The 22515-nt window shown below is 37.8% G+C and overlaps 1 protein-coding gene across 1 annotated transcript in view; it reads left to right on the top strand.

Moving 5' to 3' along the window:
- The first annotated feature begins 978 nt into the window (after positions 1 to 978).
- The window catches only part of RBBP8 (RB binding protein 8, endonuclease), a 39584-nt gene continuing 18047 nt past the window's right edge, over positions 979 to 22515 (top strand). The window contains exons 1-7 of the mRNA XM_074146144.1: positions 979 to 1479; positions 5172 to 5392; positions 10541 to 10583; positions 14732 to 14827; positions 16829 to 16941; positions 18664 to 18739; positions 21782 to 21951. Coding sequence (XP_074002245.1) covers positions 5281 to 5392; positions 10541 to 10583; positions 14732 to 14827; positions 16829 to 16941; positions 18664 to 18739; positions 21782 to 21951 — 610 coding nt within the window. The 5' untranslated portion in view covers positions 979 to 1479; positions 5172 to 5280. The remainder of the gene's footprint in view (positions 1480 to 5171; positions 5393 to 10540; positions 10584 to 14731; positions 14828 to 16828; positions 16942 to 18663; positions 18740 to 21781; positions 21952 to 22515) is intronic.

Below are 22515 nucleotides of genomic sequence, written 5' to 3'. Positions count from 1 at the left end.
GCAGCACTGGCCCTTGCAAACTGATCACCATTGTCTCCTAGTCATGCCACCAAGCTGTCTCTGCAAGTGTTCCTATACATACCAAAATGGTCCAGTGTAACCATGTGAAGGTAGAACACTAAAGAGCTGTGTTTTGTTTCTATTTAATTACTGAGAACTACAAACTAAAAATAAAGGGGTTTATCTCATGGCAGACAGCATGCTTGGTCCCAATGAATGAAAGAACATTGAACTGCAATTTGGGCAAAAAAATTTATGTTGGCAAAAATCTCAAGTGACACAAAAGTTCAGCTACCTTATGCTATACTAATTATATGAGCCTATAGGCTTTCATACTCACATAAAACATTAAAAGATGCTGCAGGCTGTTATACTGTATGCTAAAATACAAAACCATTGCATTAGTTAAGATCAAGAAGGGGGGTGGAGAAGGAAGCATTGTAAATACATCTTAACTTCTGTGTGTAAACCTCAGCCGTCAGCAGACTCACAAACCCTGCAGAAAAGGCAGACTTGGAAGCATAGCCTGAATACTAGCAAGGCCACTTCCGCCACAGGAGTACTGAAGACCCTCTTTACATCTAAACCAGCAAGACTTTCATTCAGGTAGGCTCCCCCTATATGGGCAGCATTTACCTTAATGCCGCCTCTCGCACACACCTTTGCTTTTCCATAATGCTTTGTGGCTGCCATGCTTAACCATGTCACCCGCCAAGGCCTGGCTTGTCCCCTTGGTTTTCCTCTGGCTGCTCTCTTTGGAAATCCCAAACACCAGGCCAGACACAGGCTAAGGAGGAGAGGGCTCGGACAACGCCTGACAGAGTCGATAAGTGTTTGAAACGACGAGCCCCCTCTCACCTAAACGTCGGGTGGGAACGACCACCTCAACGGCCAGGGCCGGAGGGCAGCCCCTCACAGCCCTGCTCTCGCGAGAGCAGAGTGCAGGCCTCGCGAGAACTGCGCGGGCCCCGCCCCGCCTCGGCAGGGAAGGCGCGCGCGCCGGGGGCTTTCCCTTTTCCCGCCGTTTCGCGCGGAGCGGCCGGCAGCCAACCAGGTAACGGCGCGCGCTCGCCTCACCACCACCGCCGCCGCCTGGGTACCGGCCGCGCCCGCGCGGGGACGAGCCCCGCCGCAGCTCCGCGCCGCCAGCGGGGCCGCCCCCGGGGACCCGGGTCCTGCCGGCTTCTCGTGGGGCACGTCGCAAACGCTGTCCTTCCTTCCGCCGGGAGTCCCCGAGGAGGGGGAGAACGGGCCGCGCTCGCCCGTTCTCTCCGTTTCGGAGGCTCCGGCCGGTCTTGCTGGGGAGGAGGGACGGGTGGGACATGGCCGACCCCTCCGTTGCCGCCCGGGCTGCTGGGCGTGACAGAAGGCCGGCGGGAAGCTGGGGCGGCTGAGGCGCGGATGCTCGCTCCCCGCCTGGCCAGCTCTCAGGCGCCGGTGATGGCAGGATTTCTCAGAGCAGCCCGGCGTGTCTTACGAGTGAGTCTTCTGTATAGTGTTTGTGCAAAGGGAAAGGGGGGAAAAAATAAATAAATAAAAAATCACCGCTGGGAGGTACAGGAGAGCTGAGTTTGTAGGAGCAGCTGGTGCTCAGGCTTTTTGGTGGGATAAGGGGCTCAGGAAGCATTGTGCTCTCCAGAATCACAGAGAGGCGACTGTTCCTGTCAGCGAAGTATAAATACAGATAAATACGGCTTCGGTGCTTTATCGGTGCCAGCTGCCGCTGCTGGTGCAGGCCTGTGTAGTCAGGCAGTCGGCTGGGAAGCTGCGTGAAGTCTTACCACGGTGGAGGGAGTTGGTGGTTGGAAGAAGAGGGAAATAGAAATGTTTAGGTTGTTCTGTGAAAGGGCCAGTCGGGGGGATGGGAGATAAGCCCTGTCTGAGGGAGCCGCCCTGCTCCCTGCCCGTACAGCAGCAGGACATTCAGGAGAGGGGCTGGCATCGTGCTTCCTTGCCTCCTCGGGCAGCTTCCAGTTGTCTGCCTGCCTGTCACTGTACATCCAGCTCTGGCGATTTTTTTCTCTAAGGACTGGAAAATTCTTTCTTAGGACTGGAGACTAAGCTAAGAAACTCACATCACTGAACGCCTTTTACACCTGTGCAACTGCCCAGACATGTCAAAGGCTCTACTTGAAGACTTGTTGGGGGCCCCCTGTTTGAAGGCAGGTTGAACACCTGTAGAAGGCAATGTATCGCTTTGGGATCGTGAAGCTTGGGAGTACCCATTGTTCTTTTTTCTCCCCTGTTTGTATTCAGTTGATGTACTAATCATTTGCAGAAACTCTGAGCAAGTTTTGTGCGTTTTTTTTCTTACAGTCCTCTTGGGGTGGGGAGGGAGAATAACCAAACCAAAAACACAGGGACAGCCTTTACTAATTCTAGAGTCAGATGCCCTTTTCTTGAAAGTGATTCATCTGACATACTCAACTCTAAGACAGTAAGTGAGAGCAAGTTTGTTGATTTCACTGCCCTAGCACTTGACAGAGAAAGAGATGGTTTCTGAGATATCTGTTGCTGAAGGTAGAGAAACAAGAGTTTAAAAGACATTCCTAATGTCACTAGGCAGTTGGTTCCACAAAGAAGCATTGTAAGGTGGTTTAATGTGACTGCACACAAAGTGGAGCGTTTCAGCTGCAAAGATGCAAGCAGATTACTGTTCAACTTCGGCTGAAGAGTTGTAGGCATTGCTAATTTGAAAAGGTAATTTTATTTTCTATTAAGGACTTTTCTTAATATCAGAACGCTTGCTAACTTGAAGTCAGGTACTGAAATTGGCACTGAATTTTCTGTGGGCAGAGCATGTTAAAGCAAATGTGGAGCTACCTAATAGTTCCTGAGGGTTCTGTCAGCTCCATTACTGTGTTTAAATATCCTTATACTATAGAAAACAGAGTTCAAGTGCTCCCGTGTTGTGGAGGATAATGCTTTGTTCCATTTATTCCATTATTTCAATTACATTTTGAAGAAAGCCAGACTTCAACAAAGGCAAGCGTAGGGTGCTGCACCTGGGGAGAAATAACCCCATGCACCAGTACAGGTTGGGGGCTGACCTGCTGGAAAGCAGCTCTAAGGAGAAAGACCTGGGAGTCCTGGTGGACAATAGGATGACCATGAGGCAGCAATGTGCCCTTGTGGCCAAGAAGGCCAATGGCATCCTGGGGCGCATCAGGAAGAGTGTGACTAGCAGGTCAAGGGAGGTCATCCTGCCCCTCTACTCTGCCCTGGTGAGGCCCCATCTGGAGTACTGTGTCCAGTTCTGGGCTCCCCAGTTCAAGAAGGACAGGCAACTGCTGGAGATGGTACAGCAGAGGGCTACAAAGATGATTAGAGGCCTGGAGCACCTCTCTTAGGAGGAGAGGCTGAGGGACTTGGGTCTTTTTAGTCTAGGGAAGAGAAGACTGAGGGGGGATCTGATCGATGCTTATAGATACTTAAAGGGAGGGTGTCAAGAGGATGGGGCCAGTCTTTTTTCAGTGGTGCCCAGGGATAGGACAAGAGGAAATGGGCACAAACTTGAATATGAGAAGTTCCACCTAAACATGAGGAGGAACTTCTTTACTTTGAGGGTGGCAGAGTGCTGGAATGGGCTGCCCAGGGAGGTGGTGGAGTCACCTCTGGAGACATTCAAAACCTGCCTGGACACGTTCCTGTGCACCGTGCTCTAGGTGGACCTGCTTTGGCAGGGGGCTTGGACTAGATGATCTCCAGAGGTCCCTTCCAACCCCGTACCATTTTGTGATTCTGTGAAAGAAAAGTGACTTGCTTAAGACCATGCGCAGAGATATTAGACAGGAGACCGGAACTAAGGCCTCCAGGCCCTACGCTACGTCGGTGACCACTGGACTGAACATCTTATCATGGTGAATCTAGGGGACCAGCTAAACTAATAGCTGTATTCAGATATTCTGAGTTGCTTGAAGGCTCTTAAGATAGGAGATGCAGCTTCTTGACTGACTGTAGACCTTGTATTGTCAGAGCGACAACTATAATTTGTGCCTCAAAAATTGGAGAGCAAATTGCTCCATTGTCTATATAGACATTGTGGTTTGCTTGCTTAGGCTGCTACTTTAGGAACAGTACAAAATAAGTTAGGGGTTTTTTTTCCATACTGTAATTTGTACTTCAGAGTAATAGAGATAGCTATGTCTACCTGGTAATGACACAGTCCCTGTTCAAAAGCGTTTTTTTAAAATTGAGCACATAAAAATGGGGAGAACTTAGAATGTCCAGTTTCACACACAGGGAACTGGAGGACAGAGAGAGATTATGTGAGTATTTCAATATTGGACACCTGGTGCCAATAGAATTGAATATTATCTTGGCTCAAACCCAGATCTGAGTACCGTGCTTCTCCTGTAGTTTACCCGAGGGCATCATCTGTGCTAAGAAACCCTTCAAAACAAATTAGAATTATGGGTAAGATTGTTCTGAGTTGTGTAGGCAGTCTGGCTTTTAAGACAGAGCTGTCTGATAGTTTCCTCAAATACTAATGTTTTGGAGATTTAGAAATTTCAGGATTACTCTCTTATTTCCTTTTCATCAGGGAGTGGGAATAATTTCAGTGTAGAATCACCAAGACTTCAAGGGGATATGAGCTTTTCTTTACAGAAGGATGTCACTTGAATCCATGTTTATGAAAGAGTAGCATTCTCTAAGCAGTCTCTCTTAGAGAGTAGCTACTCTCTTAGAGAGTAGCATTCTCTAAGCAATCCTGCTTCAGCAGGGGAGTTGGACTAGATGATCTATATGGTCCCTTCCAACTCTAAAAAAAATTCAGTGAAATTCAGTGAATTCAGTGAAAGTATGTATATACACGAATACATCTCTGATAAAACCTTTGACAAATGCTTTTGCTGACTGCCAGATCTTGGAAGCATGGGTTACTTCTGGAAAATGGGAATTCTGTTTAACTGCAGATTTATATAGGAAAGTAATAAAGACTGCTAAGCATCTTAGTCTAAATTTAAATTGATAGCTGTTTAAGGGGTGGGGAATCTGTCCATTTATAATTATTTGTAGCAAAATACTTAGCATCTTCCACACTTTCAGGGTGACTGTCATTATCGAAGTACAACTCGACAAGGACAGGCAGTAACCTTTGTATTTCATCCACGGCTGCAAGTTATACTCTGATAAATGTGAACATAAGTGTTGTTGATCTGTCATTGCAGGCATACACCTGTCTTCAGAAACAGCTTCATAACTATGTAATTTAAAACCTAAAGTGTGAGAGTGAGCCGGTTCTGCAAATAAGTGAAGTTGGGAGCAGAAAAAAGCAAGATGAATGCATCTGGAGGAAGCTGTGGGAGCCCTAGTTCTGCAGAACCTGCAGGAGATTTCTTCAAGGAATTGTGGTCCAAACTGAAAGAATGTCATGATAAAGAAGTACAAGGTAAATTGTTAAAGTTCACAGAAGGGTTCACAGAAGGCTGGCTGTTACCGCAGGAAAACTTTGAACCAGAGTACCACTCTGTCTCCATGGAACTAAATAGATTTTTAATGTCTTAGTTATGCGGAAAGTTGGACGGGGTAATTACAAATGATCCTTACAGATTGACCCCCTAAGCCAGGTTTAACAGGATTAAATTTAAACTATCAACAAGTATAAATTATTTGCTAGGTCAGTGAAGAAAAAGTAACACAATGTTACGTGGGATCTGTGTGCTTAGGGAATATTTTAATGTTACTTTACCTTTAATGGATTATGATTCAAAGTTTCCAAATCAAGATGTTCAATGGAATTTTTGTCTTTTTTTCTTTTTCTTTTGACTTTGAGTTTAGTTACTTCAGATACTTTTGACTTCAGTAATATTAATCTGCAGGGATATTTCGCACAAGTTAGGGGAAATTTTAATGTATCTCTTCACTTTTTAGTGTTCTAAATTATCTCAAGAAAGTCTATAAAAGTTGCTTATTCTTACATTATGTTTTGTGACCTGTGATAACAATTTTACTGTGGACTGACTGTTAGCGTCTGTTCATTTTTCAGTAGTGCAGGAAATTAACAACACCTAAAGTAAAGATGAATTATTGCACCACATATTTATATTCTTCTTATAATATTTTTACAAGTAGAATATATAAAATATTTTGCTAAAAATACTTCATAAGAAGTTAAGACGTTTTTCTGCTAATCTTAAGTCACACGATTTGTTCTTTTGAATTGGATTAGAACACTGTTTGACTGACTCTTCCAACAAGCATATCCTTATGCATGAAATAGTATTAACATCAGGCTGTAACAAAAGCAAGTGAGTTTTTATGAGTTAAGAGCTTTAGTCATGTAAGTGGATCTTTGTAGCCATACCATTCCAGTGGCGTTGGTCATTTCCACCAGCCTCAAAATAGTTCTAGGTCTTCTGTCCATTTAGGTCCAGTTATATCATTACTTCTTAATTTCAAAACCTGTGGGGGGGATTGTTTTATAATGTACAGATGTTTCAAACTTCCCACTGAAAGTCTTGACTCAGCAATTTGCAACACAGGGCTTTGACACTTTGTGATAGTAATTTTTTTTAAAAAAACAACCAAACAAAAAAAGGTCTATCAATTTGACAACTGACAGTAAAGATGTACCAGATAGTAACATTTTGTTACCTTAAAAAAAGTATGTATAACCATATGAGATGCAATTTTATATTGTGTCCAAAAACACACCCAAAAAAATCTTACTTGTTTTTTATGATTTTTTCTTTTATTTTTTTCTTAAATGGTTCTTTGCAGAGTGGGTGTGATGTCAACTGCAGATAAATGCGGAAGTACTGACAGAATGGGATCTGGCAATCTATGGCATGTCTGAACAACAAAAACTGAACAAACAAAAAACTCTAACGTAGAGGGTAATGTTAAGTGACCCTTTCTCTAGTTTCTTGGGATGTGCAGCACGTGATTCTAAAGTTTTGGTTTTCTTTATGCAAGTGAAGATACTCTTTAGAATGCATGCTGGGTGTGGCCAGATAATTTTGCCACTAGGCAGTCTTTTTCATGCCTAGCCCTTTGTCAGTATGTCCCACACTGTGTTAGGTAAAATTAGGTCTTGTGTGATAACATCAAAGGCATGCCTGAAGGATAGTTAATTTTTTCAAAAGGTGGGGATCCTCTTATACAAAATGGTACTGGAAGATATTTTAGAAACATCAAACACAGGCTTGCCTGGACTTTGCTTGTTTCTGAAGTCTATAAATAAGAATTAAAATTGACTCATGAGTTTCCAATCTAAATGTCAGCAAAAAATTATTTTAAAGATGGTGGAAGGCTGATTAAGGGAAAGTTAGTTGGAGAAAAAGCTTTTTGCATGTGTAATGCAAATGCAATGGTGGAATTCTTATTTATTAAAAATCTATGAAAAATAGAATTTATGACAGAAGAGCTTGAAATGGTCAGGCATATTATACAAGTTATAATATTTATACATCTATAGAATATAGACTAGAAAATACTTCAAATTCATACAGTTTGAAATGGATTTTATTGAACTTCTATATTACTATATTGTAAGAGTTGTGTTTTTCTGCCATGTTAGCTAAACAAACCCAGCTTCTTATTCTTTTAAACTGATCACTTGCAAAAAATTCCAAATTTTGGCCCTCTTCAGACAAAATAGCTATCATTTTCTCTCAAATTCATTATGTGACAATGGGTAGGACTCCTACAACCCCGTTTCCAAAGATGTTGGGCATGGTCAATGTCAGTTGGCTTCTCATGGAATTCAGAAGTGCTCAGCAACTCAGAATAATGGTCATTAAAACTATATTTACTTTTATTTCCTACCTGTAGAATACGTGGGATACTTGCACAGCGCTCACAAATTAGAGAGGGATTTAGTAATGCTGTTTATAAAGTGACTAATTTCTGTAGGTGTTAATACTTGCAGCTAGCTCAAAATAATTATACGGATCCTTGCTACATCTAGGTCTTATCAGTGTGGTTGCAGAGAATGAATTCAAGTCTAAAGCTCTATACTAAAAAGAAACATCTTTCAGCATAGAAATGTGAAGGCAGTTTTGCGTAGAAGAAATAGCCTAGTTTTTTTTCAATCATTCCTCACTTCTGAAAAGCAAAAGATATCAATAGGGAAAAAGCTGTTGTCATGGATGGAGAGAAAATTAAGAGGAAAGCAATCTCCTTGATAGATGGCTGGAAGCTCCTTGAAAGTAAATAATTATAGAAAGCAGGGCTGGAAGGTATCTTAGGAGGTCATCTAGTCCATCTCTATACCCTTAAGGTAGGATTATGTCTGTGTCATTGCTGACAGAAGGTTGTCCAACCCGTTCCGGGAGAGCTTCAGCGATAAAGACTCTGCAGTCTTCCCAGGCACTATCAATTTTAAGTGCATTTAATACATTTGAAAAATCCTCAGAACAGAAATTTTCATAGCCATTAATTGAAATACTACAGGTACATAGTCTAATCAAGTTGCAAGTTTCATAAGAGAGTATTGTGCATTTAGTTAGTCTGCCCAATAATAGTTTAAAGAAAGTCTCTATCACTTTAATGGGGACAACATGTCATTTACTAAAGCACTTAGGAGATTTAGGTAATGTAGATTTATATAGTCTGCAGCTTGTCTATTCCATAGAAATGTGTGAAGGTTAAAATTGAATCAGGAGTGTTAAATAAGGAAATCTGAAAAAGCAAAGCTCTCTAAATGAGTACGCTTAAAACCTCCCAATGCTCTGGAAAAGCAAAAGGCAGAGATTGCACTCCATGTAGTAATTCAATGCTCTTGGATAAATGTAACAAACTGGTTTCCTGCCTTCTCATTGCAGTCATTTGAATTAAGAAAAAAATGCACCCTTTAAGTAGCTCGTTTGGTTCCTTCTGAATTCAGGTGAGAGGGGAGATAATGTTACCTGTAGCACAGTACTGGGCCTTTTGAGTGCTGCCTCCTCAATTTGTGGCTCAGGTTGCCAATGTTACAATCCTAAATACTTGCTGAACAGACTACCTGTTCATACAGGAGATGCATTGTTGTGCAGCTTCATTCCTTCCGATGGGTGTGGAGCGGCATTAAAGCACACTTTATAGGGGTTCTAATTGCAGATGCCTAATTGACTTGATGAATAGCAGCTACTTAAAAAAATAAACCCTCTTTATGGGCTGATCTGCATGATAGAACATAACATCTCACAGGTGTTGAAGACTTAGAGATAAAAGAAATCTTGCTATATTTCCTAAGAACTTGGGTTTTTAAGTTGTCTCTATGCATTTTTATCTGGTTGTCTCACAGGCGTCTATCTTGTCTGTGTCATGGTTTCACTGGGGCTCTGCCTGTCCTGGCTGTTACATTGTCAGTGGCCTCAGGAGTGAACCTTCTCAAGCCAGTAGTTCTCCCCTTTGGGCTGTTCCCAGTTGAGTATGGTAGGGGAAAGAAAAAGGAAGTCCATTAGCTGCCTTGACCTACGTTTTCTGTAGTAAGATGTGGTATCGGATATGTGTTTTGGTTTAAATCCAGAATTGTCAGAAGTTTTTGTAAAAGTGTTCTGGTTTCATAAGGTTATCTTATTATCCTAAATGATTAACGCTTTTGCAAGAAAGCTCACAAGACACCTCGTAATCAAACTGAAGTTGCTCACAACTTTACGTAGTTTGAAGAAAACATGGTGTTAAGAAAAAATTGTTACATTACTTCTGATGTCATACAAAAATTCCAGTTGGATTTCTATTTAAGAATACGTTATACCGTTGGAGTCTGATTATTTCTGACCACTTACTTAACATAGGAATGGCCAGCTTGTGTGTGGGTAGTCTCGCATAAATTTCCACAGCACTGCATCCCACTTGTTATGCCGTACTTAAAGCACCTTGATCTTCCTGCCCCTGTGCACAGACACACACACCCAAAACCTCGCAGGCAGATTGACTGGACTGCTGGCTAGCCCCTGGGCTGTCAGCTGGCCACTCCTGCCGAGAGCATCACTTGTACTTGCAAATCTTTTAGCTTCTGCACAGAAGAGACGATTAGGAGTGTGTGGGTCTCAGTGGAAGAACGGCCACAGATGAAATATCATTCCATATATATAATATCTGAGAGGGTCTGGTAGCATACCTCCAATAAAGTATGTTGTCCTTTTATGCTTTAAAGCCTTGAATTATGTATTTTTAATGTTTCCTTTATGTGTATACACTGTAATACATTTTTCAGTTCAGTGGTTGGATGCTAGGTTTCAAGTGTAGTATTACCCATTCATGTGTACATAGTATTTTATGCTACGTATGTAGGCATAGTCAATGAAAATATGTTGACAGTGCTTGGTATTCATGTGTGGTTTTTTTACAAAAAACAGTTTATACCTGTTTAAGTGGGAACTTGCATGTTTGTTTAAGAAGTCCCTATTTCCTAGAGATCATAATAGCTACATTTGTTTCCAAGATCCTATAGAACTTACTTAAGAAGTCCAGAAAGAACCATTTTCTCTCCAAATTAGTGATGCTTTTTCTCTCATTTGCAGATGTCATTGGGAAAAGGAGAATTAGTTTATTGTTTCACTCATATTTTTTTAAATTCCATAACATGTATTTTCTTCTTTCCACTTTTCAGGCTTACAGCTGAAAATATCTAAGTTGAAAAAGGAAAGATGCTTGTAAGTACTCACCCTAATGGTCTGATTTATTAAAGGAGAGTCTGAGTACAATTAACGAGCTGTAAGATCAATTGAGGTTTCATGGATTCTTCCTTCAGATGTGTACAAAACTGATCACTAATAATTTAGCTGAGGTCATCTAAAGATACAACTCTTTATAGGGTGTGTAACCTGAACACTAGGTTTGCCTTCCTTGAACAAATGACTTGTGAGGTTTTCTTATCTACAGTATTTCTAGGATGCCTATCAGTATGTTGACATTTGTAATACAAAAGATAATTAGGGAGATGTTATAAAATTGAGGTTGAAGAGAAGTAAGTGACAGGACAACAAGCCAAAGTGACAGGCACAAACAAAGCCAATTCAGCTTTCAGTCATTTGGCAAAGATGCTGGTAATAACCTTGCTAATTTTCACTCAATTCTTAAGTTTTAAGACACATGTAAATTCTTTTGCAGTCATTATTTGCTATTAATTTTTATTTCTGTTCATAGAAGCAATTTGGGGGGGAAATCTGAATTCCAAGGTTTACATATACACTAGGATCACAATATGTATTTACAGCATAAATCAGCTTTTATTTTCCTTTTGACTAAAAGCCATATTTAATTAAATAAGAGATATGCTAATGTGATTCTTCATTTAAATTTTTACATCAGGTTTAACTACATTAATATTATGTTACTATTACATATGACCTGTGTTACGAGTTGCACTTTATAAAGTGCTGTGTAGGAGGAATAAAAATAAATTACTTGATCTTTTTCACCTTGGAAAACAATATAATTATTTTAGATATGTTAAAGACATTAAACTCTTCTTAAAATTAGCAAAAATACTCCATATTTGCATTCCCAGCATTGCCATCTAAAGTCAAAGATACGCATTTTTAGTTTTAAAGTGTGCCACGGTGCTCTCAAGCATAGTCTGCGCTTTGTCAGACTTAACCTTTCTATCATCATCAGTTTTCTTCCTCATTCATTCCTGTTAGGTTTTTTAGTTATCTCTTTTTTAGTTACATCTTTTGAATTGTATTAGCAGGAAATAACCCTCCCTGAGTCTAGAGAAATTAGGTCATCGTGTGCTTTTTTGTACAATAGTAACTCAAGCAACTCTCAAGCATTTTTGACAGTTACTGTCTAAACTCCCTGTTGTGCTTATATTTCTGGTTGGGAGGGAAGCAAATATGTTCTTTCCATAGGAGTAAATTTTCTCTAGTGCAATCCATCTTTCCTTTTCCTGTAACGTGAAGTATATAAACACATCTTATACTGATACTGGCTTTTCCAGTATAAAATGATTGTACAACAGTACATACTTAACTTACTGTCTTCTTTTATTATAATTGTTCTTCTGTAATTGTGACTGTATCACTTCCAGGAAAATTGTGCTTATTTGTCTCCACTAGCCTTTTGGAAGAAATTGCCTTCAGTTGTATAATGCCTGTGTTGCTCTCTTCCCTGAATGTCTTTTTGGATTGTATTTCTCCTTTGTAGTGCTCAAACCTCCTCTGAGCTTTTGTTTTGCTTATTTCAGTGAAATATTGATCATCCTTTTGGCTTTTGATAATCCACAGTAGCACTTTGAGCCTGCCCAGTGTCGTGTTTTCTAACATTTCAGCTGCATTCGTAACAGATCTATGAAGGCTGTAGATAACTTGCCTATGGTTTTGACGTTTGTCTGCAGGGTGTCTCTCTGGTGCTTGCTGAGCAGGTGCAATTCACCAAACCTAGAGCAGGGTTTGCAATCCCAGGAGTACTGATGTGGCAAGCTCCCTGTTCCCCCACATATCTACCTGCTCCTCAGGATCAATATTTCTCAGCTTTTATACCAGTTCTTGTTCAATCTCCAACACTAGTGGAACACAGTGTATGCTATTTGCAGCCGCTGTTTAATTGTGCGTAAGAGTTCACAAACTATTAAAGAAAAAAAAAAAGTGGCAATAGAGTCCAGTTGCTTATTTGGTCTTTTGGTGAATTTTTACTCAATTGGAAATATACATTCATATTGAACTTTACTAAGATTTTGAGTTCAGGGTGTTTCATGAAATATTGTCAGATCTTTCATTAAAATCCAAACAGCATTATGTATTGCTTACATTTTAAAGATATGCTTTCTGAACATTAAGATTGATATTGCAGTACCACAAGGAATATATTTATGTTAGATGAAATTATATTAGGTTATAAGATGACTTTCAACTAGCAAACATTTGGTGTTATGTTTTATACCTAAAGGCTACACTTAGCTTCCTGGAAAAAAATCAATTTAACATCATGTTGTTTCTTATGTATAATTCATAAATTAAGTAGTTAATTTCACTGTTTTAGATTAAAAATGAATTATCTCTTGCTGTTATTGTTAATTTAACCTGGCACGTTACAAGTTGCTTCCACGTTCTGAAAACTGAAATTGATCAGTTAATTTTCTAGATTATTAATATTATTAGTGATGTGACTGAACACATACCAAACGGTTTAATTATTGTTTGCTGGAGTCTTTCTACAATTACCACATTGTAGATACAATACTCTTAAATAGGAGGTCTTGTTCTCCTTAGTGCATCTGAATACCTGAGGTTTAGTATTTCAGACTTGGTAATCAGCTGACAATGAGTGCCTTATTTTGTATCCCACTTCACTATTGGAGCTAATGACTTGTAAATGCTAGGTCAGAGACTGTTCATTGTGCAGAGTGCATTCACAGCGAAAAATGTCTGTCATGTTTATCAAGTGTGCTGGAATTATTAAAAAATTAATAAAAAAGCCTAGTTCCTTCTGTCATTTCGCTATCTTAATGTGATGTTTTACAGGGTTTCGGTGGAAGGCATGGAGTATTAGTGCATATAGTATATATTAATGTCTTTTTTTTTTCTTTCTCTTTTTTTTTTGTACAAATAATTTAATGCCATAGAATGACTTAAAAGTAGCTTGAGAAAAGATTTTAAAATTTCATATTTTAAAGTTACATAAACTGAAAAAAAAAGATTTATTTTTTTTTTTTTTAATGCCATAAACATCAGAAAAATGCAGACTGCTTTTGTCAAACTTCAAACTTTGCCATGGCCTGGGTGTTCTTGCTTAATGAACTGAGATAACAGATCTTTAACACTTTTATCATCCCCAAGTAAAAGTACAAGTCTTAAATCTATCTTATATCAGCAAGTTAGTAAATATGTTTTCATTTCCTGTTGTGTGTGTGCTTAGCAGCCGATTTCATGGCTTCCTCAAATAATCCTTCTCAGGCACACTGAAAACAAACACCCACTTTCATGGAATACACAAATGATTCCATGGTAAAAAGAAGAGCTGGGACTGAATTCTCAGAAGTTAGTCATTGTCACATTACGTAGATTCAGCCGCTTAGCTTTTACTGAAAGTTAATTTCCTTGTAGAAAAAAATCGTGTGCTTGTTGCTCATACCTTGTATACATCTTGAAAAGGTGTTGTGATCTGATAATAAAAGTGAAGAGGAGCTGAAATTGGAAAGTTAATGTTACCACTTTTCCTTAGCTCTTTTGAGTAAGAAATGTTCTTTGTTAATTAAATAGTCCTGGCTTTTAGAGAAGGTATTTGCCCCAAGATCTTCTATTTCTGAACTCTTTTCTCCTTATTCATATTATGGGTATCCATATTCTATACTCTGAGAATTGCTTCTTCAGGAACTAAACCTCTAATGGATCTAAAGACTTGTCAGAGCTTTACAAACCCAATGTGGTTTGCCACACTGCAAAGAAGCACTCACTACTAAGACAAGACCAATTATGAAAGCTCCCAATTAGCTTCCCAATGGCTCAGCAACACCATAAAATAAGAGAAGTGCTTGAGCTTATGTTCCCTGAGATTGTTGCTTGAGTACTATTAGCTTTTATGCTCTGTCATCAACTCTAATTTTTGTCCTGAGCAAAAATCAGATTTATCAACAAAAACTCAACTATAATATGAATTAGAAACTAGCTGTTCCTTTCATAACTCAGACATTCCTAAATTACCAAGAAACACTTGCTTCATTTATCTTCAACGTAATATTTGTGCTGATGATAATCACATTTCCTAAGAATATGAAAGAAATGTGCCAGAGAATTCTCTGTTGAAAAACTAATAGCTGTAATTTAAAGCTAGAACTAACTTTTTCTCTGTTTGACTTCAGGGATGCAGAGAGGCTTGAAGAGTTTTATACCAAGAACCAGCAGCTCAGAGAACAGCAAAAAGCACTTCATGACACTATCAAGGTTTTAGAAGACAGGTGAAGTAGTGTCTTTTAGCTTTTGGGTTTGCTGTGTTTTGCTCTTACAGAGTAGCCCTGGATAATTTGCAAGTTGGTTGGGTTTTTTTTGTAAACCCAAAGTCCTTTGCTAATACAATCCAAATAGTGTGTTTTAAAGCAAAGTGTAGAATTTAGATTCTTGTGACTGAATTAAATTTTTGTTATTTTGTTATTTTTGAAGTGCTTAACTTGCTTAGTTCAGTTAAAGTAAGTAGAAGTTAAATAGATCAGCTTGGGAGGCAGACAGCCATTTTAAAGCACACTCTTTTCCATCCATTTTTCATAGAGGCAAGTTTGATATCAATTGAGATGTAATACAAGTGCAAAATTCAAGGGCAAACTGTATCATATACTTTGAAACTCATGGAATAACTCAATAGGAAATCTTTCAGATTTGAAGGGGGTGTCTTTTTTAGCAGTTGTCTGTTTTACCTAAATTTAATCACAGGTTCTGTCAGTTGCCTTCTTTTGGACTTAGATATTCTGATCACCTCTTGACCCATTCTGCCTTTCCCTTATTTGTTTCTGTTTAATCTGGTATAGCAAAACAAAATTAATAGACATGAAATTACAGTGCATTTTTTCATCTTTTAAAAATTATACCTGTTTTGGAAAGCGTATGTTACAATTTGCTGCTAATAGGCTCTCAGAAGTTTTCTTGGAGTAGAAGATCATGACATAGTAAATTATTTTCCCACATTCCTCTGCTACCTCAAATTTTAGAGCTATGATACTCAAATTTTGCATTCAGCTGTGTTGCTCTGTGAAAGGCATTAGGGATAAACTTGTAACTATGCAGGTAATAAACTTTCACACCACATAGATCGAGAGACATCTGCAGAGTGGATGGACTTCTCTAATCCCTTAGCAGATGAAGTACTCGCATTGCAGAAAACAAAAAGGGTATTTAAAGTGATTTAATACAAGGATATGATAATACTGTGTTTATTACACCATTAGTCAGATAAGCTAGTCTGAAAAAGCATTTCAGTATTTTACTCTTTCCCTAATTCCACAATTTTAAAATACCCAAGGTGGCTTTTGCTTCCAGTATTCAACTGTGTAATTGGAAACTTAGGTGTTTTGGTTTGGGTGGTTGGTTTGTTGGTTTTTTCTTAATACTTCATATGCTAGCAGCAGCAATGCAGAACTCTTAACCAGTTCATCCCTTATTTAGCAGGCGAAATAGAGTGTGATTTTCACTTTGATAATACTGTTAGCTTTTTGTTGTATACCAGAAATAAACACACTTCATTCATCACCTGTAAAATGAACACACATTTCATTGCATGAATGAATGTGTCAAGTAAGATGGAGTGATCATCAAGTCCTTTTCTGAGAGCACATATGCTCTAAATCAGCTGGTCTAAACCATTAGAGACAGTGGAGGCAATGCTTTACACGGACTTTTAGATCCACTTCTGAGTACTGGTATCTGAGTATCTAGATAAAGGATTTCACATTTGATTGGTATTTGTTACTGGGCAAACTTACCATTTGTCCTTTTTATTTTATTACTTTGTTCATGACAGTGATATAGGAAGGACTTCATTCTTATTAGATGAAGTAGTAATTGTATTTACTGAAACGATTTGCTTATTTGTATTTGCTCGAATGAACTTTACTTATAATGAATGGTAATTTATATCTGACAGTACTCTTAGTAGGACACCTCACAAAGGCTTTCAGTGGCAAGGCGTAGCATGCTCCACTTTAATAAAGTATCGCATGTTGCTTTAGAAGTATCCAGTACCTGCAGTCATATTTGCAAACGTTAGTACATGTAGTATTGGATTGTTCAGAAATCTCAAAATACTGTTGTGTCAATATATAAAACCGCAGTACTTAGTGGTGTTTTGCATAGTTGCCAGAAATTTTCTGGTTTTCATTGTTCAAAAAGCCAGTTAAGTGTGGATATCTACTGCATGTATGGCAATATTTTCTTAATGGAGGAATTTTTTTGTCTTCATTTTATTATAGATTAAGAGCAGGATTATGTGATCGCTGTGCTGTAACCGAAGAACATATGAGAAAGAAGCAGCAAGAGTTTGAAAATATTCGGCAGCAGAATCTTAAACTTATCACTGAGCTTAGTGAGTTTTATCCATTGAGTTGCAAGACAAAACATACTATTTTGTAAACTAATTCCTCCCGATTCCTGTAACTTGATATAATTTTTATATGGTGTGTTTAGTAAACCCAAGTTCAGTTGGGGGATACTTAATTCTAAAGTGTGAAAATGTGAAACATACCAATTACTAGTCATTTCATGCACCTTCTTAGATTGAAGTGCTGATACTGAAAGTCAACTGACTTGGAAAATCTTACAGTGTAAAGTGGCTACTGTAGATAAAATGTGGCTGCTTCTGTTTATTCCTACAGCTAAAGCTCTAAAATGACTGATGGCCGAAGGAAACCATGGCTTCAAAAGTAACTGATGATCACAAAGTAGCAAGCTGGAATGGAAGTTCCCTGGGTCCAGCTCCTGTCCTGTAGTTGGTCTCAGAGTTTCACTGCAGTAACCCATAACCTCCACATAACCTACTGAAGCCACAAAAGAATTGCTTTGTGCCAGGCAGCTTGTAGCCAGCTCATTTTGAAATCAGGAAGTCATACATATGGGACAGGAAAAAATAAGCTGTTCTAGGTGACAGGAAGGCAGGACACAACAAATGTCTTCATAAAGACTGGGAAGATTGGTTGTATAAAGTGTGAAAAAATGCAAAACAGGATTTTAAATTGTAATGATATCTTTACCATTATTTAATTATTCTGTGTCATTTAGTTGTTTTGCTTGATTAAGAAAAAGCAGATATTCAGTGAGATTTTAAATATGGGAAATGTCGGTTACAGAAAGTAGCTTTTGAGAGCTTAATTTGTAGAAATATTAAATTCTGTACTACTATAAAATACATCAAATTTTCAAGGACTTTAATATTGGATATTAAAATATTCTGAATTCTTGAGTTTAATGATTAACAACAAACAGGGTACAACCAATCTTTAAATAAATCTCTGAACCTTAAAAATCAAGGTGACATCTATTAGGTACAAATTTTCTTGAACACTATCTGACAGAACAATAGTCTTCCCTGGGTTTGGGTTGAGACTTATATGGCAATTTATGTATTTCCAGCAACTAGCCAAAAAGTTCAGTCAAGAATCATCCAGAGGTAAAATATACAATAAAAAAAAAAAAAAGAACAAGAAAATAAAAATTAAAGTGAACAGAAAAGTTGGGGGCTATCACTACATTAGTTTGAGGCAGCGTGGAAAAAAGGCTCAAGGTGATGCAATATGTTTGTGTGAAGAAGGGGCAGAATGAATTGGAAATTAAGAAAAGTAAATAAAAAATTTCTGACAAAATATTTAACTGATTTTTAAGAAATCAGATTTTTTTTTTGTTCCCTCCAGTTAGCTGGTTGCTTCGGTGACTAAAACCAAATTCTAATTACTTTATACTTCATAGGCTGTCTTCAACCTAAGGAAGCAATTTTGTCCTTGCAGCTGAGCGAGCAAATCATTCATCTTTACAACAGAATCTCGCTTGTATGTACATGGACGAAAGTAGTTAATGATTGTGGGGACCTAACATTATGATTCAGTAATTGTGACACCTTTGCCTTTTCTAACACATCATTTTACAACCTTTTTAATGACTAGCTTGAAAATTCATTTTGGTAAGCCGTAGAAGATGTACGATATTATATTTTAGAATTGATTCTGTTTCCTTAAAGAATCTGACAGAATTAGGTATGATATGATGTTAACATGTGTGCATTGATTTTCTCTTTTTTTTTTTCTATAAATTGCAGTGAATGAAAAAAACAACTTGCAGGATGAAAATAAAAAGATAACTGAACAGTTCCAGCAATTACAGAAGGAGCTGGAGTAAGTTTTGAGGTTTTTTGGATATTCTACCTCCCTCTATTCCTCAGTAGTAATGTCTGGGAATTTAAAGATTTAAAAGCTGATATTTATAACTTGAGTTTCCTTTTTTAATAGATTGTGAAAACACATAATACTAGCATCTTTGTATTGTTCAGAATTCATGGGTTTCTTTAAACCATATGCATCTTCTTTTAAACTGAAAGATAAATTCATCATAGAAATTCTGTTTGACTTCATGATTGTTCAAGATTATTCTGGTCACAGCACATAGCAAAGCCTTACGTCTCATTCTTTTATTCCTTTGTTGACTCTTTACCAATTCTTTCCTCCTAGGTTAAGACTTTAGAAAAGTAGTTTCTCAGATAGTCAAGAAGTCCCAGGATCTTGCAATAAATTTTTTAAATAAACTTATGATAATTTTACAATTTTAGAAAGAAAAAAAACATAGTAAATTTCAAAAGAAAACCGTAAAAATAATGAGCTACAAATTGTCAAATTGTAATCTGATGTGATAACGACAACATCATATAGTATGTTCTTGCTAATATGCAGATTTGGTGCACTGTGCAAGGCAGAGGTAGTATTCCTTTCTTGTATAGCTATGGTCTGACATCATATGAAACTTATTTCAGTTTTGCCTGTCTGTGGACAAGTTGCATACATGCATGATGGGAATGGTACAGGATGTGTGGACTTGATATGTAAGGCTTTTTCTGCATGTAGTTTTTTCTTGTCTTTGTCAGAAAGTAACTTTGGTAGAGGAGTAAAACAACTTAGAGTTCAGTTCAAAATGACTATGGTTCCATTCCTTTATATTTCTTGGTTTGTCTTCCATCGTTTGCACCTTAATCATCCTTTATTTTTCTTTATGCATTTCATCTTCTCCGATTAACATATTTCATGTCCTCCTTTTTAATTTAAAGGACCATTAATTTAATTTAATACCAAGTAGGAAGAAATTTCTATATGTTTCCTACTGTTCAATGGCTTGTCTGTAATGGTTCTCCCGTGCAGCTTGACAGCGGTTAGGAGGCAATGTTAAAAAAATTAACACCAGACAGATCCATCCAAACATTTTAGTTTGATCCCCAGTAAAAATCTTTGACCACTGTAGGAAAGTTGAGACCAAACAATGTAACACTAAGTTATTTGCTCTGCATGTTAAGTGGTTATTTAAATGAGCACAGAGTTGAGTGGATAACCAAGGATGGTCCTGCTATTTGTGATATAGCCACTGCATTTGGTCATTTTGGTTAAACTATTATCATGTTACTTTAATTAGAATGAACAATTTAGACCAGTGTCATGTCATCGTGTAGGTGCAAGGTAACAGATTGTTTATGGTGTGAGACATTAGTATTAGATTTTTGCAATCTTCTGTATTTTGTCACCAAGGTTTAATATTTTATGAAAAAAAAATCTAAGAATCCTTTATAAAACTGAAATCAGTGGCATTTTAGAAGAATTGTCCTTTATCAGATTAGCATTTCATTGTCCATGGATGGAAGCAGCAAGGAAATTTCTGCAAAACTCTTTTCTGGGGTCTCAGATAAATGTTTCCATGATTCTGAAATTATTTGTTGCATAATTATGATGTATAGTATGTATTGCAGCTTCAGAAAAATGTATTTGTAGCAGGCTAATTTGTCATACAAGGCCACGTGTGCCAGTAAATTTAAAGAGAAATCTTAAGAGCTAACTTAAATTTGCAAAGTAACTGGATTAATATGTTGGTTTACTCTTTGTTTTGATTTATTTCTTAAGATATTGTTAGTAGATGACACAGTTTTCCAGTTATGATGCTTTCTTTGTAAGCGTGCTAGAAAAGAGCAATTACAAAATGCACAATAGGATTTGTCAAGACTTCAGAGCATCACTGCATCAATGTTTGTCATTAAGTGCTCAAAGTTGGTCATAGGAAAAAGCCTAACTGCAAAAATGCTTGTTGTCTCAAGCCAGGCAGCTTTCTCCAGTTCTCTATCTTGTTAATAACTTATTTTGTATTAGATCTTGTGGTTCACTTCAATGCAAGCAGAAATACATCCACATTTCCTCTTCTTCCCTTAGATCAAAACCTTTTATCCTTCTCTTTATAGTTAGGAAATGATCTTTTGGCCCGTGATTTCTCTTGAGAGTCATAAGGAGAAGTGCTACTTGTAGAAAGATGACCAAGCAGGCCAAGTTAGATTTCTTCATGTTTTTCTTTTACTGTCTCTTCCATTTCTCACTACCACCACCATATGACAGGTAGCAATGCCCTTATTTAGTACTAAACAAACTGTATTTACTTTAAAAGAACCAAAATTAACACTTTTTTGTTGTTGTTTCCTTGCTGTGTCCAGATACAGTTTTTGGAGAGAAAAGACATTGTTATTTGTTACGCTAGTTTTTATATACTGACTCTGCAACATGCTGTTAGAATTGACAGTGTGAGAAAATAAACTTCATGGCTCGTGTTTTACCTTACTTGTTTTACGTGGTTTACATTGCTTTTTACACTCCTCTCTGAAGACCTTTGTGAGATGAGTAAGAGGTCAGTGGTCTGGAGAGGGATTGTTTTTAATATAGTGCAGTTCATTACCATTTAAAATTGTCCAAAAGCTATTGTTTTGTTTTTAAGACAGTTAGTATTCTTGGGGTGTGCAGGGACTTGCTTACAGGGAGAGAGACACTAGTCCATCCATTTCAGCATTCTTTTATTCAAGTGCCACATGCTTCAGAGGACAAGCTAGAAACTCTACAGTCCCTGGGTTTTTCCAGGGAGAAAGTCTTCCATAGTACAGTAGTTAAATGTTGAGTTCAAATGTGAAGGGCCAGGGTTGTGTGCCATTCTTAGGTTTGAAGGACCAAGTGTGAATTTGTTGTTGGATGTGTTTGAAAACTGAGTTCTAATATAGCTTTTTTACACTGTGATGTTATTGAGATGGCTGTATTTTCTAAACTGTTGCTTTCTTGAACCATATGATTGTCCTGCTTGCTGAAATGAAAGCGCATCGTTTTGCTGACTTGGGGTTTTATTTGACCACCTAATTTGATCTTCAGGGAGCGAAAGCAACAAGCAGTGGAATTAGAAGAAGGAGTCATTCCAGATTCTCCAGTTCTGGCTTCTTCGTTTTCTGTGGTTAATCGTATGAGAAGAAAAAAAGAAAATAGACATATCCGATACACAGAACATACACACTCAGATTTGGAACTTGCAGAAAGCAACAGTGGTAAGAGTATTGCACTTCTTTTTTTTTTTAATTAATTTTAAAATGTATTTTTAAGGTGTAAAGAAAAAGGTAATGTATAAATTTGATTGCAAGTGGTGAAAACAAAAAAAAAAACTTGACATTTTTCTGGTTTGGCTTTTTTCCACTTACACTATAATGCATGAGTCGGGGAAAATGTCTTTAGCAGTTAACTGTTATATCAGCGACACGCTCAAAGCTTATCTCAGCCTCCTACTTTTCTTATCCACGTACTCATGCAAATGTAACAGTTTTCCAACCCGTATCTCTTCTGTAACTCCAAACTAACTAAAAAATCTGCTGGGGTTTGACTTGTGCGTACAGCCATGTCACCACCTAGTGGAGAGTGAAATAAATGTTTTGCCACGTTCAGCAATTATTCTGCAATTAAAGTACTGAAACTGGTAGATATATAATTCTAGCAGCTACGTGATCTTTCTTTTTCTGTTATTGATACTGTTTTCATTTGTTTTGTGTCTAAGTCCAGAAATACTGTGCACATTTAATTTCCAAACTTCATTCTGTAATGTCATAGAAATAGCTCTA

Source organism: Numenius arquata, chromosome 4 (assembly GCF_964106895.1).
Source record: "Numenius arquata chromosome 4, bNumArq3.hap1.1, whole genome shotgun sequence".
Taxonomy (NCBI): Eukaryota; Metazoa; Chordata; class Aves; order Charadriiformes; family Scolopacidae; genus Numenius; species Numenius arquata.
The sequence above is the reverse complement of the archived record's forward strand: the minus strand, read 5'-3'. Positions and strand labels throughout refer to the sequence as shown.